General features: G+C 37.8%; 1 protein-coding gene across 2 annotated transcripts; it reads right to left on the bottom strand.

Moving 5' to 3' along the window:
• Positions 1–2874: 2874 nt before the first annotated feature.
• On the bottom strand, positions 2875–13720 carry SERPINA7 (serpin family A member 7). Of its 2 annotated transcripts, XM_045817633.1 has the most exons (6): positions 13613–13720; positions 11427–12062; positions 10100–10373; positions 9235–9382; positions 4031–4087; positions 2875–3003 (listed from the first exon to the last, which is right to left on the bottom strand). In XM_045817633.1, exons 1-6 carry the CDS (start codon positions 13662–13664, stop codon positions 2971–2973), a joined length of 1200 nt encoding a protein of 399 aa, XP_045673589.1. In that variant the 5' UTR covers positions 13665–13720; the 3' UTR covers positions 2875–2970. The 2 variants fall into 2 exon arrangements, with proteins under 2 accessions (XP_045673589.1, XP_045673588.1); XM_045817632.1 differs by lacking the exons at positions 2875–3003; positions 4031–4087 and adding an exon at positions 8440–8710.
• Between the last annotated feature and the right edge of the window lie 217 nt (positions 13721–13937).

Here is a 13937-nt window from a genome sequence, read left to right as displayed (position 1 = left end):
GTGGCACTCTGATAGATCAGTATCTTTATAACACACATACACAGTAGTATTGACTGTGACATATAATGCATGATACTTCAGGTCAGACTGTCCTTGGGACTCTCTCCTTTCATCCATGGGTCTCATGCATGGTTTCCATCAAGGTACATCAGAGACTTCTCCAAGCTTGTTTCTTCAGGACAGACTATTTTCTTACATACTGGAAGGTACCAGACTGCACAAATTGCTTGTCTGTACCACTCACTCTGGGCAGCAGAGATTAGCAGATATACCAGTCTTTAAGAAAAGAACCGACACCCTGCTCTTACCCTGCCTTCTCTATGTTTTGGTTCAGCTCTAGGTGGAGAATATTAAAAGACACAACTTCATAAATTTTCCCTCGATTCCCAGGAGTCACCATGGAAATTTGAAAGCTGTGTAGATAAGTCACATATCCAACATGACTCTATTGCAGAAAACTAATAGTGACTGTGAAGCACTGAAATACACATGCATGAGGAAAACCTCACACAAATCCTGGCAGCCCTGTGTGGTGTGAAGAGAAAAGTCCTCCATCCGCATGTCCCTTGCAGGGTTGGGGGTGCCTAAAAGGTTTGATGAGGACCAGGGGATTTAAAAATAACTTGAGATTAGAATTAGGTAAATGCATTAAGGAGTCCCTGTTATATGAAGCTCATGGCAGTACCAACTCAATGAATGCCAATAGGGATGGATAGCACTCGGTGTAGAAAGGAAATATAAGCATAAGACACTGTAGACAATTGCTAATCATCTCAGAAAAGAAACCTCTACCCTGTTATGAGGAAATATGTAACTGAGTCCTCTCCTTCTATGTTAGTGACAACATTGTGGGGGAGTTGGGAAGAAGAAGAAAAAGATGAGATAAATCCTTGAATGTATTTATGTGTTCACACAAAAGATAGAAAAATTTTGCAAGAACCTGAATTGCCTTGAAAACAGATAAATTTCTGTGCTATTAAAAGGATAAAGTGTTTGAGAGAAAATTCAGGAATGTATAGGAAAATAAAGCAATATATTTTTGACTTCTATAAGCTGCTTCACAAAATATCTCCAATTTATTGTATTGAAATATAATATATAGACATATGACATTTTATGTTTCTATCTATATAAATGAGTGCAATATAAATAAGATTTATTTATTTTAGGGAATTGGTTCACATGATTGTGGAAGCTGGCAAGTCCAAAATCTGCAAGACAGGCTAGCAGGGTGGACACACAAGGAATAACTGATGTTGTAGTATCATGTTTGAATGCAGTCCAGAGATACAATTCTCTCTGTCTTCACAAATCTGGTCTTTGTTTGGTTTCGGGTCATTATTCTCAAAGGGAAAACACTTCTGCCATGAAGCTCAAAAAAAATTCTATTGAACTATAAGCTGTGGATGCTGCCTGAACATTTCATGATTATTTATTCAGGGAATTGTAGGAAAGAAGAGAAATCACCATCTATTGTGGCCATCCTACAGACACAGAATAGTCCCCTGCCCAAAATTTGGTTCCCTCATTGGCACCAAAGAGGGAATACCTTGGCTTTCCTACCAGCTTGTTTATGTGTGGGACACAAGGGGAAGAAGGAGATGTAAGACTTAAAAGATGTCAGCCAACATTGAACAACGGAGCCAGACTCTTTATTATACCATCTAGACAGGGGTGATTGACCCTGATCATCAAAAAGAGGAAGAGGCCTTGGCTGGTGTGACTCAGTGGTTGAGTACTGGCCTGCAAATCAAAGGGTCACCAGTTCCATTCCCAGTCTAGGACACATGCTTGGGTTGTGGGCCAGGTCTTCAGTAGGGAGCAAGGGAAAGGCAGCCACATATTGATGTTGCTCTCCCTCTCTTTCTCCTTCCCTTCCCCTCTCTCTAAATATAAATAAATACAATATTTTTAAAAAGGAGGAAAAGATGTCATTACATAATTAGGGTAAGCTAAACATGCTTGGCTCCCAAGCAATCGACATGGGTACCTCTTGGTAATCATTTGCCCAACTTTTATAGGAAATGGACATGTGCAATGACCATAGACCAAGAAGAGCATGGTAACCAGTGGCTTAAGACTTATCAGAGATGAGGGTTTTAGTCATACAACCAAGTGAGTCACAGAGACAAATTAAAGAGGAAGTGGAATCTAGAATGGATAGAGGAGGGCCCTGAAAGATCTGCTCCTTAGACTTATATGAAGAAGTAGATTTCAGCAGCATAAAGAGTAGCTTGCATAGGCATGATTATGCACCATAAAGAGTCCTCTTCAGGAAAGAACCAATTGTAGAATTTAGGGGTCTTCTGAGTACAAAATCTTCTGTTTTTAGCTCATTAAAGGACAGCCTCAGTTGCAGAGAGGTGTCTGACCTATATCTAATAACCGATTGAAGTGACTATATGAAGGCCCAGCCATTTGGAAGCATAAACTCTGAAGACACTAAACTTACTGTACAATAAACCATATTTCAGAACCTGCTTCCTAAAGAATGTAGTCTACAACATACTTACTAATGCTATCAATTTCTGTATTATTTGTTAGTAAGAGTAGCACTGTGGACTGAATATACATGCTCCCTTCCACTCCACACTCACACACATTGGAAGAAAGGACATGTGAGAACATAGCATGAAGTCTACAACCAGGAAGAAAGATATCACCAGAAACACAGTTTACCAGCACCTTGATCATAGACTCCCAGCATCCAGAACTGTGAGAAAATAAATTTATCTTGTTTAACCCAATTAGTTTGTGATATTTTGTTATGGATCCTGATCATATTAATACAACCAGGCTGCTTCATAAACAGACACAGCAATAAATCCAATTCTTAAAGAAGATAACAATTTATTTCTTCTCACCTAATCATTTGACATAAGCATTTTAGATTAAATGGACAGTTCTTCTCCATGTAAGTATTTAGATAGCAAGGTCTTTTCCATTCTGTTTTTTACCAATGCAGAGTTTTTAACCTGGAGTCCATAGAACCTTCAGGGAAATCTAAGGATAAAATTCAGAGGATATTCACATTTGTTTTTGGAAAATTTCATTTTTAGTTTTACCAACCACCAAACAAAATTGAGCATTTTGTTCATTTATTAATGTGGGCCACAAACCACATTAGTGGTGGCTATATCTGTGATTTTGTCACATATACAATATATATAATTTCACAGCACATTATCATTGTTATACATATCTTGAAATGTCATTTATACTTCCTATTACTTTGGAAGTATTCATTATACCTGTTATTAGATCGTATTAATTATTGAAGTGGCTATATTTATGACATAATATGCTTCTGCCCCCTTTTGTCAATATTAATTGACTGTAGATAATTGGGTTTATTTCTGGACTCTCTATTCTGTTCCAGTGGTCTATGTGTCTGTTCTGATGCCAGTACCAGGCTGTTTTCATTAAAGTGGACTTGTAATATAGTTTGATATCTGGTATTGTGACCCCTACTTTATTCTTCTTTCACAAAATTGCTTCAGCTATTCAGGGTCATTTATGGTTCCATATAACTTTTTGAAATATTCATGCTGTATCTGTAAAATATGTCATTGGTACTTTAATAGGGATTGGATTGAATCAATACATTGCTTGGGGCACTATGGACATTTTGATGATGTTAATTCTTCTAATCCATGGGCAGGGTACATGCTTCCATTTGTTTGTGTCTTCCTTAATTTCTTTGTTCAGTGTTGTGTAATTTTCTGAGTATAGGTCTTTTACCTCCTTGGTTAGGTTTATTCCTAGGTACTTTATTTTTCTTGGTGCTATATTAAATGGGTTTTTTTTCCTGATATCTGTTTCTGATATTTCATTGCTGGTGTATAAAAATGCCTTGGATTTCTGAATAGTGATTTTGTGTCCCACTGTTTTGCCAAATTTACTTATTAGATAAAGTAGTTTTTTGTTGGAGTCTATAGAATTTTCTATGTACACTGTCATGTCATGTGCAAACAATGACAGTTTTGCTTCCTCCTTTTCAATTTAAATGCCTTTTATTTCTTTTTCTTACCTTATTGCTGTGGCTAGGACTTCCAATACTATGTTGAATAGGAGGAGATCTGGATAGCTACATGCAAAAAAAATGAAACTCAATCACCAACTTACACCATACACAAAAATAAATCCAAGATAGATAAAAGACTTAAATATAAGTCATGACACCATAAAAGTCCTAGAGGAAAACATAGGCAAGAAAATCTCAGATATTCCAAGCAGCAATATTTTCACCTGTATGCCCCCTATAGCAAGGGACAAAAAGGAAAGAATAAAAAATGGGATCTCATGAAAATAGAAAGCACTGCTAAAGAACATAGCATTAAAATGAAAAGAGAACCAACAGTGTGGGAAAATATACTTGCAAATGAGATCTCGGGAAAGTGTTTGGACTCCAAAATATGTAAAGAACTCACATGACTGCACTCCAGGAGGACAAACAACCCAATTAAAAAATGGGCAAATGACTTGAACAGACACTTCTCCGAGAAGGACATACAGAGGGCCCAGAGACATATGAAAGGATGCTTAGCATCACTAGCCATCAGAGAAATGCAAATTAAAACCACAATGAGAAACCACTTCACTCTGGTGATAATGGCTATCATAAACAAAGCAACATACAGCAAATGTTGGAGAGGTTGTGGACAAAAAGGAACCCTAGTGCACAGTTGGTAGGAATGCAGACTGGTGCTGCCACTGTGGAAACCAGTATGGAATTTCCTCAAAAAACTAAAAATGGAGCTGCCTTTTGACCCAGCCATTCCACTGCTGGGACTATATCCTAAGAACACTGAAACACCAATCCAAAAGAACCTATGCACCCCAATGCTCATAGTAGCACAATTTCCAATAGCCAAGTCCTAGAAGCAAACTAAGGGCCCATCAGTAAATTAATGGATCAAAAACCTGTGGTACATTTGCAAAATGGAATACTATGCAGCAGAAGAAAGAAGGACTCCTCACCTTTGCAAAAGTGTGGATAGAACTGGAGAGCATTATGGTAAGTGAAATAACCCAGGTGGCGAAAGAAAAATATCATATGATCTCACTAATAATTGGAACCTTATCAACAAAACAAGCAAGCAAGTAAAATATAACCAGAGACACTGAAATTAAGAAAAAATTAACAGTAACCAGAGGAGAGGTGTGAGGTGATAATGCGGGGAGGGGAAGGGTTGTCATGAACATGTAAAAGACACATGGACAAAGTCAGAAGCATCTAGGTTCAAGGGTAGGAGGTGGAGATAGCTGGGGTGGGAATGTGTGGTGGGGGAAAAATGGAGACAACTTTATTTGAACAACAATTAAAAATATCTCATTAATTAATGTTATTTTGGATATACACATACTACTTTACTAATTTAAATTGTATTATTTTTATACTATTTCATTACTAATGGATTTTGTAATATTAAAAATGGCATTTAAAATATTATTCTTAAAAGAGGCACTTACATTTCACTAGACTGACAAAGAGCTCTCCATATTCTTGGTAGTCAAACTGAATCATAAGCAAGTCTACAATTCATTTCCAACAAAATGGAAAAAGAGTTGAAGGCGTACCCACATGTTGCAATATATTGGTCATAAATGTCTTGCATTACTTACAGTCATTCCATTGATGAGAACTTAGTTTTATGACTACACCTAACTGAAAGGGAGGCTAAAAAATATAGTATAGCATGGACACTATATGGCTGTAATTTTATCACAATGAAAAAGAATACACACAGTTTGATAAATTATTTTATAATATTGTATATTATTTTGTTGTTGTTGTTGTTGTTCAGGTAGAGTTATCTCCATTTTCACCCCACCATGGACTCCTGCCCCACCCAATCCCACTTCCCACCCTCAAACTTACCCCCTTTGGTTTTGTCCATGTATCTTTTATTCATGTTCCTTGATGGTGCTTCTCCTATTAGCCCCCACCATTTCTCTACCCGCTTCTAGTTATATTCAGTTTGTTCTTTATTTTAATGTCTCTGGTTCTGTTTTGCTTGCTTGTTTGGTTTGGTGATTAAGTTTTACTTATAGGTGGGATCATATGGTATTTGTCTTTCACCACCTAGCTTATTTCACTTAGCATAATGCTCCCCAGTTCTATCTATGCTTTCATGAAGACTAGGAGACCCTTCTTACTTTCTGCTCGTACTATTCCATTGTGTAAATGTAAATGTCAGTTGGTGAATTCTATAAAATTGATAATACTACTGTCTTGTACTCTGTTTCTCAATAAGTTTTCTCACTTTTGTTCTAAAAGTTTGCCCATAGGTTTTCTATTCTTCAGGATAGACAAATTTGTTTCTTCCTTTACACTCCATTCTTTTTAAAGTTTATTTTCCTTGTTTTGCTGCATTGACTAAAACCTCCAGTACAATGTTAAATAGAAGCAATAATATAGAGATTTTTTGTTTTGATCCAAATTTAGTAGAAATTCTGCTTAACATTTTCACAATTAATTGACATTTTTTTCTAGAGTTATTTTATGGCCAGCCTTCATGAGGTTAAGGAAGTTTTTTTTTATTCCTAGTTTGCTGAAATGAGCTGAGATTTATAAAGTTAATACTGGTAGTCCTTTATGATCTAGCCACAGGAATGAATGATTTGAATGAGGTTCAGTCCACAATAAGATACATGAATTACTTGAAAGACAGTGCCTTGGTAGTTCCTGGTTCCCCCTGGAGATACTGATATTCCTCCTAGAACAACCTATGATCTAACTCATTTGAGGAGGTTTAGTAAGGGGTGTGTATGGCATTTATTATGGCCTTCGGAGGTAGGAATTGAGCTAGAGGCCATAAATGTGCAAACCAGGACATAAACACTACAATCTTTATTCTGACACCAGCCCACTGTCTGATGTTGACCAAAAGAAATATAAACTAATATTTACAAGATTTGTTTTCAGATATCTGGCTCTGTGATAAGCACATTATACATTTTATAGCATGGAATGTTTACAAAGTCCTGATGGCATGGATATTGTTAGTGTTCCCATTTTTTTATGAAGAAAATAAGATGTGCAGGCTTTAGTGCCTTGTCCAAGATTACAAAACAGTATAAGTAACAGAGCCAAACTGTAATGTAACCAAACTCCATGTTAGCAATGAATTTGCTGTACCAAAAGTCTCTTTTATTCTTTGGGTTTTCAATTTCTTATCCATAAAACCAAAATGTAAACTATTCAAACAATAAGTAAGCTTCCATGCAAATGGATCTAATAAGAAGATGCAACGATGTTTATGGGTTATATACTTTTCTAAACACACATATTTATTTCCATCTTTAAGCACATTACCTGAAAAACACTTACGTATTTGTTATTGTTTCCCTGTTGCTGAAGAGTTTCACCTTAAGGCCAAAATTTCAAACACTACATCATTAACATTCACTGTCCTGTTTATTTGTACTGAATTCTAGTACTGGGGCTTTAAACACAAATTGGGTAAGGTGAAATCTATCACATTTTGTGTGTGTAATGTGAGCCCACATTTTTGTGCACATTATACAAAAGATTATTATACCCATGGTATGTAATCATTATACCCATGTATAATTCACATCCTTATTTACCCTAAAAATTGGTCAAAAAGTCTGCATTATATACTGAAAAAGATGGGTAGTTTGGTCACTGGGGGTAGGATGGCATGCACAGGCAAGGGGAGGTTGTGGAAGGATATAAGGATTGGAAGATATGAAACTTTGATAAAAGGTAGACAAAAAGACAAGTCAGGAGATTTACACTTGAAAGAAATGGGACAGGAGTGGAACATTTGATAAGGAGTTTGATTACAATATGGAAAAGGAAGGACTATGAAATACTATATGAATGAATGACTCTCTCCACTCCAAGCTTATAAATTAACGATAAGGAAATCTTTCGAGAGAGAGATGGGCTTATACAGGAAAGTTCATTTCTGTCTCTTTTGTTCCTTTGTCCCATGCTTGTTAAGTCACAAAAGCCACATCACTAGCAAGTAGCTCCCAGTATGTGATTCAGTCCTGTCATGGAAGCACAATTTTACAATTAATTGATGGCTGTTCTGGAAAGTACATAAAGAACTATTCTGATGAGATGGAAAAGAGGTTAAGAAGTTCACATACTATCTACTGTGTTTGCATTGTTTTATATTTATTCATCTTATTATTAGAATACTGGGATATAAGGACCTGATGTACAGGCAGAAGGCAGAAGAGGGGGCATTTTCCAACCCAGTCAAATTCTCTGGAGCTCACTGGAGATATTTCTGATAAAGAGGAATGCAATGGCATGGGAGTTTCTTGTGCTTTGGATAATGAGTCACCCATCGACTATCTGAATTTTTTTTTCACAGGAATGGCCTCTTTCACAGCCAGTGAAGTTCAACTAGGTCCAATATTCTACCCCTGCCCAAAGGAAAGCACATCCAGAACACATAATCATATCAGCCTATACTATTTATTTCCCATTGCATTAATTACATGCAATTTGCTTACAGCCTCCCAACTACACTTTTGTTGGATCCACAACTTTCCCAAGAAAGAGAATGCTCCTGGTATTTTTCTCCAAAATCAACAACAGGAAAGATCTATCTAATTGGATGATAGGGTGAAGGAGAGTTATCTCGGCCTGATCCAGAAATCTGACTTCAGGGACAGCTACAGCTTCGGTTCCCTTTTCCCCAATGTGTAGCACAGCCTTGTGGGCAGCCTGTAGGGGAAAAACAAACACCACTGATCCCCTTAAAATATAAATAATCTTTGGATTGGCTTGAAAGCAAGAAATAAAAAAAAAAGTGAGGTACCCCTTTACCATGCTATGTTGACTGCTTAAATACGAAGGCTACATGGCTAGGTGTAATTAATGAATATGTGTATATTTTAGAGCTAGCTGTCATGGAACCATGTCTTTCTCCATGGGTTTCTGCCTCTGTAAGTCACTTCCTAAGATTTTCCTTGTCCCTGTCATTTTCTCCAATCATGTATCTCATCAGAGCCAGTTCTTATCATTAAGTGTTATCAGAATCATTTTAGGACATGGAGGTCAGAAATGAAAGTAACTGTTAAAGTGACTTAAGAGTAAAAAGAATGACTCTGGAGTTAATCTGCCCTAGGAGGAGTCATTCTGCTTCCCTGTGCTTCCAACTACTCATTAATAAAATCAGAGAGTTGATTAACTAATTCTCAATGGCCCTTCCAGCTTATTAATTCATGGACTCTAATCTACCAACTTACTTTGGAAAGTTTAAGACCATTGTCCTCTGTGAGTTCAGGAAAATCTCCATTGTCATTGAAGGCATCCTGGATGCCCATCTTCAGAAGGATGGCTCCAAGGTCGTATGTAGCAGAAATGGAAAACTTTGGAACAAAAAAATCAATCCACCTGTGGTGAAAGGGAGATGGAACACATGACTATCAGCACACTAAATTCATGATTCCCTTATTCTTTCTGTTTCCATGGTATTATATTGGACTCTGATCCTCCCCTAGACATTGACAACCACTGCTACATTGGTCAACACATGGCATCAAAACCATAGAATTTATCCTGGAAGGACTGAGCTCTGGTTCAGCCAATGTTGGATGCAGTACAACATTGCTGTACTGGAATAAGGGACTCATAACCAAAACAACAACGTATCTGAGGTTTTGGCTAAGGTTGGGGAGCCAATGGCATGAATTTCAAAGGGTAATAAAAACCTGAATAACTGTGTTTTCCATCTAGCTCTCCCAGCCCAGTATGGCTGTGCATCTGCATTTTGATGTCAAAGTCTCATCCTTCCCCCAACCTCTAGTTGGTCTCTGGGAAGTCATCAGTTGACTTTTTGGTTGACTTTGTAGAGTTCATTTTACCTTTCAATCCCTGACTTCCACATTTGAAAAATGCCTATGATACTTTCTTGTTATTTTGTTGTACTTAGATGAAGTGAAGTATATAAAGTGCCCAGCAAAGGGACTGGCACAGAGTATACTTTAGTGGTCATCACACAGCTGTCAAGTAGTTCAGGGTGATTCTCCTATCTCTGAATTGCTGCTGAATTCAATCTTACCTGTACCATTAAGCCCACCCTCAACTTCTCACATCATCTAAGATTTTTACCCCTTCTGCAGTAAGCGGTTCCACTTTTTCAGTGTTTTAGATGACATAGCCCCTTCCACCCACTTCATCTGGCCTTCCTTGGGAAGGACAAAGAGGGCCAGAGCATTCTTGCTATAGTCCATTTGCAGCACTGTGCAGTTCAGCTCTGTATCCACAAGGTGATAGTATTGTTCCATCTGGTGCATCATGGGCACTTGCACTCTTGTAGTGTTGTCCACTAAGAAGCTGGAATCCTCTTCTGTCTTGAATGGGTCAAAAGGATTTGCCCACTGGGCTTGAAATACAGAAAGACAAATGTGTTTGTTTTAAACCAGTACTAGTACCAGTGGGAGTTTTTCCATCAGCCATATCATGTAATAAATAAGACCACCACAAAGGTAAGTACCTACTTTTAACCAGTTTTACAAGTGAGTAATGGAAGTTCAAAGAGAGAAAGTATATTTACATGATGCCCCAGCTAACCAGTGACAGAGCCAGGACTCACACCTAGAAATGCTGAACTCTATGTTCAACATATGTTCTGTCTGTGTTCAAAACCACTATACTTACACTAAACCCATCAAAGCCACAGTTTCCTCTTCAATAAAAAGATATAAGCACATCCAACACACAGGATCAAATGAAACAAAATGTTTGTTCTGCCATTTTATCCATCTACAAGTGGGTGGTTTATGGCCAAGAATTTTTCACTCCTCCACCAAACATGACTGACATGTGCTGTAGAACCAGGAGATAGCATTTGGGCACAGCACCTTCAGAAAAGAGCCACATGATTCTTATTATAAGCACCAGGTTTTTATTCAGACAAAGCTAGGTAGGAATACCAGCTGTGAAACCTAACTCTGAACCTGAGCACTCATGAAGTTCAGATGAGACAATGTGTGTAAACCACACACATAACATGCTTGGTATATAGTGGGTGCATAGAACCTGATAGAAGTATTTATGTAACATGCTCAAGAATGCATAGCAAGTGATGGCTACAATGGGGATTAAACCTAAATCTGTTTACCTGCCAAGTGTCCAAACTCACACTCACAAAATCTTTTGAAAACCTCGATTCTCTAGCTATATGTGAGCAGGATGATCATACCATTGCCACTTGCCTTTCTCAAATAGCCTTCTCCTTAGAAAATTCCTGGTCTCATCCACAGAGCTATGTGTCTTCTTCAAGATCCAAAACTACACACAACTATGTCCAGTGGGGTTGGTTACTATGGTATGAAGGACACTTACTGATCTTAGTAAGAAGAGTCTATGAGCTCACCCTAGTGCCACACCAAATTATGAGAACACTGAACAAGAAATGAATGTCTGAGAGCCTTACCTTTAAAGTAGATATAGTTCACCAGGACCATGATAGTATTTTGTTTGAGGCCTTGGATAAGACCCACAACTTTCCCTTTGGTTTGCTTCTCCACATGACTGTTGATTGCCTGCTGGGCTGCAGAAACATTGGAGAAGTTGGTAGAAAAGACTTCAGTCTCATAGAGGTTTTTTACATCATCCAAGAACTTTGGTGATGGTTTCAGCTGCTTCCCAATGAAGAGGGCATTTCCCATATATAATTCTAGCTCCTTCTTTGGAAAATTCAGTGAACAGATCAGGTGCTGGAAGCCCTGCTGGATCTCTGCCATTGGGGTATCTGTGAGGTTGAACCCCAAGCTTTCCAGGATTTGAGTTTGGGTCCTGGAACAGGTCCCAGTAGAGAGCATGGCCAAAGCTGCAGAAATGCTCACAGGGGAAAAGAAAATGTTCCGATCTGGGGTCTCCACTGTGAACCTTCGGTACAGGTTGAATGCAAAGTCAGCATTGATGGATGACATCTTATAGAGAGTGGCATTTTGTTGGGGAAAATGGCAGGTGGTTACTTTGCCTTCAGAGCTGTTAGGTGGTGCACAATGAAGCCCAAGTACCAAGAGAACCAAATAGAGGAATAGTGGCATTTTGGAAGGATGGTAATCTATAAGAAATCAGGTGAGAGAACCATAGGGGATCTTAGCTGGATGGAAACTCTGAGCCAGAAACAACTAATTGCTGGTTGTGATTAGTAAAACAAAAGAAAATATTTAAGATTTTCTCACTAGAGAACTTGTAAAGGTCTCTCTCCCCTGAAAAACTGATGAAACATCTAGGGAGTAGTGGAGATGGCTTACTGGGGCCATAGAAATAATGTCATGAACTGCTATTAAGACATAATCTCAACATATGAAAACTCTGAGTAAATTAAATTTATGAAAATTGAATTACTTTTTATTTTAATGAGAGGCAGCCTTTTGGAGAGAGAAGAATCATTAGATAAACAAGCACTCTCTCTGTTTATATTATTATTTGTAGATTAAAATTTTGGATTTTTTAATTTTTCTTAATATAAAATCTATAAGAAATGAGATCAGAGAACACCTGTACTTTTATTTGGATAAAAGACAAAAAAGAATAATTTCCACAAAATATGTTTAGTTGAAATGGGAGGGTGGTGGTTTACAGAGCTATATACAAGGTCATAAATTGAGATTAATGCATTAATGTGACACATGGAAGCCACAGGAGTATTTTGAAGCAACAGGAAGATAAAAAGTATATCATTTTGTATTTTAGATCTATCTTAACATCAATATCATCTAAAGAGTCATCTCTAAGTTGCAAGACATCCTACACCATTATTTTTACACTCATTCTTGTTATTTTTTGATTATTAGAGCAGAAGCTAGAAAATATAATGTGAGATTCTCTGAGCGCAGATGAGTACAAGGCAGTGGAGTAATGAAAGTCAGCTGTGTGATATAATGGCAATGTACATGAGTAATCAAAGGGAAGAAGTCCATGGAGTTAAAGTAGGAATCCTTCCATAGCACTACATTTTCTTCCTGGATGATATAATCCACTCCAACGAACACCACTGTCACACACAAAACTACATATTCTAGTACCTACTGCCACCAAAATGCTCCACACACATCTCATTTTCAGTTTCCAAAGGTAATCTCAGACTTTCCAAAGGTAAACACATCATCTCCCTAGGTATCAAGCTTGCTCCTCATACACATCATCTCCCTAGTAATCAAGCCTGCTCCTCATCATTATTCTACATCATTATCTATTGAGACTCCCATACCAGAAACATAGGAGTCATCTTAGGGACTCTTTCCATGCTGGTTCCCCACAACTAATGAGAGTATTATCCCTTAAATACCAATAAAACTCCTTTTTCTCCCTTGCTACTGTCAGTGCCTCAGATGATGGCCTGAACTACTTCACAAGCACCTACCAGGTGACCTCATTCTCTCCCATACCAACCCTCCTTATTGTAGCTCTGTATCCAATCTCCACATTGTCACCAGAGTCCTCTTTCTGTAAACTCAAATAGGCTGGTAAGAAGTTAATTATCAGATGACCACTTTTAGACCTTGGTCTCTGGAGCTAGGAATTTGGAGCCCATGGTTATTTTGGATTCTGACTTGCTGATACAAATGTTCAAATTTTCCAAAGGGGGGAAAAAAAAAACGTACTCACAGCACACGCCAAAGAATCCACTTGCATCTCTCAGAAAGCAAAATCTTTCCATCTTTATAATGTTCCCTGTATTGCAAAAGTTGAGCACTTTTAGTTACTCATTAATCCAAGCGTCAACCCTGGGATGATATTTTCAAAGCTGATGCACTAAACCAAGGCCAAAAGGAGCAAAGTGAAAAATGATAAGGATGAAACCTTGAATGATTGTTTTGGCTGCCAGATTATTCATCTGTAACAAAAAGTAAGGAATTGTAAGAGTTGGTAGTATAAGGCTTGTGCTAGTAAATGTGTGTTTTCATCAGGCAGAATGAAAACCAGTGACAAA

This window comes from Phyllostomus hastatus, unplaced genomic scaffold (assembly GCF_019186645.2).
Source record: "Phyllostomus hastatus isolate PE091 unplaced genomic scaffold, TTU_PhHast_1.1 phas_scaffold_28, whole genome shotgun sequence".
Classification (NCBI taxonomy): Eukaryota; Metazoa; Chordata; class Mammalia; order Chiroptera; family Phyllostomidae; genus Phyllostomus; species Phyllostomus hastatus.
Note: the sequence above shows the minus strand (reverse complement) of the source record. Positions and strands in the feature narration are given on the sequence as shown.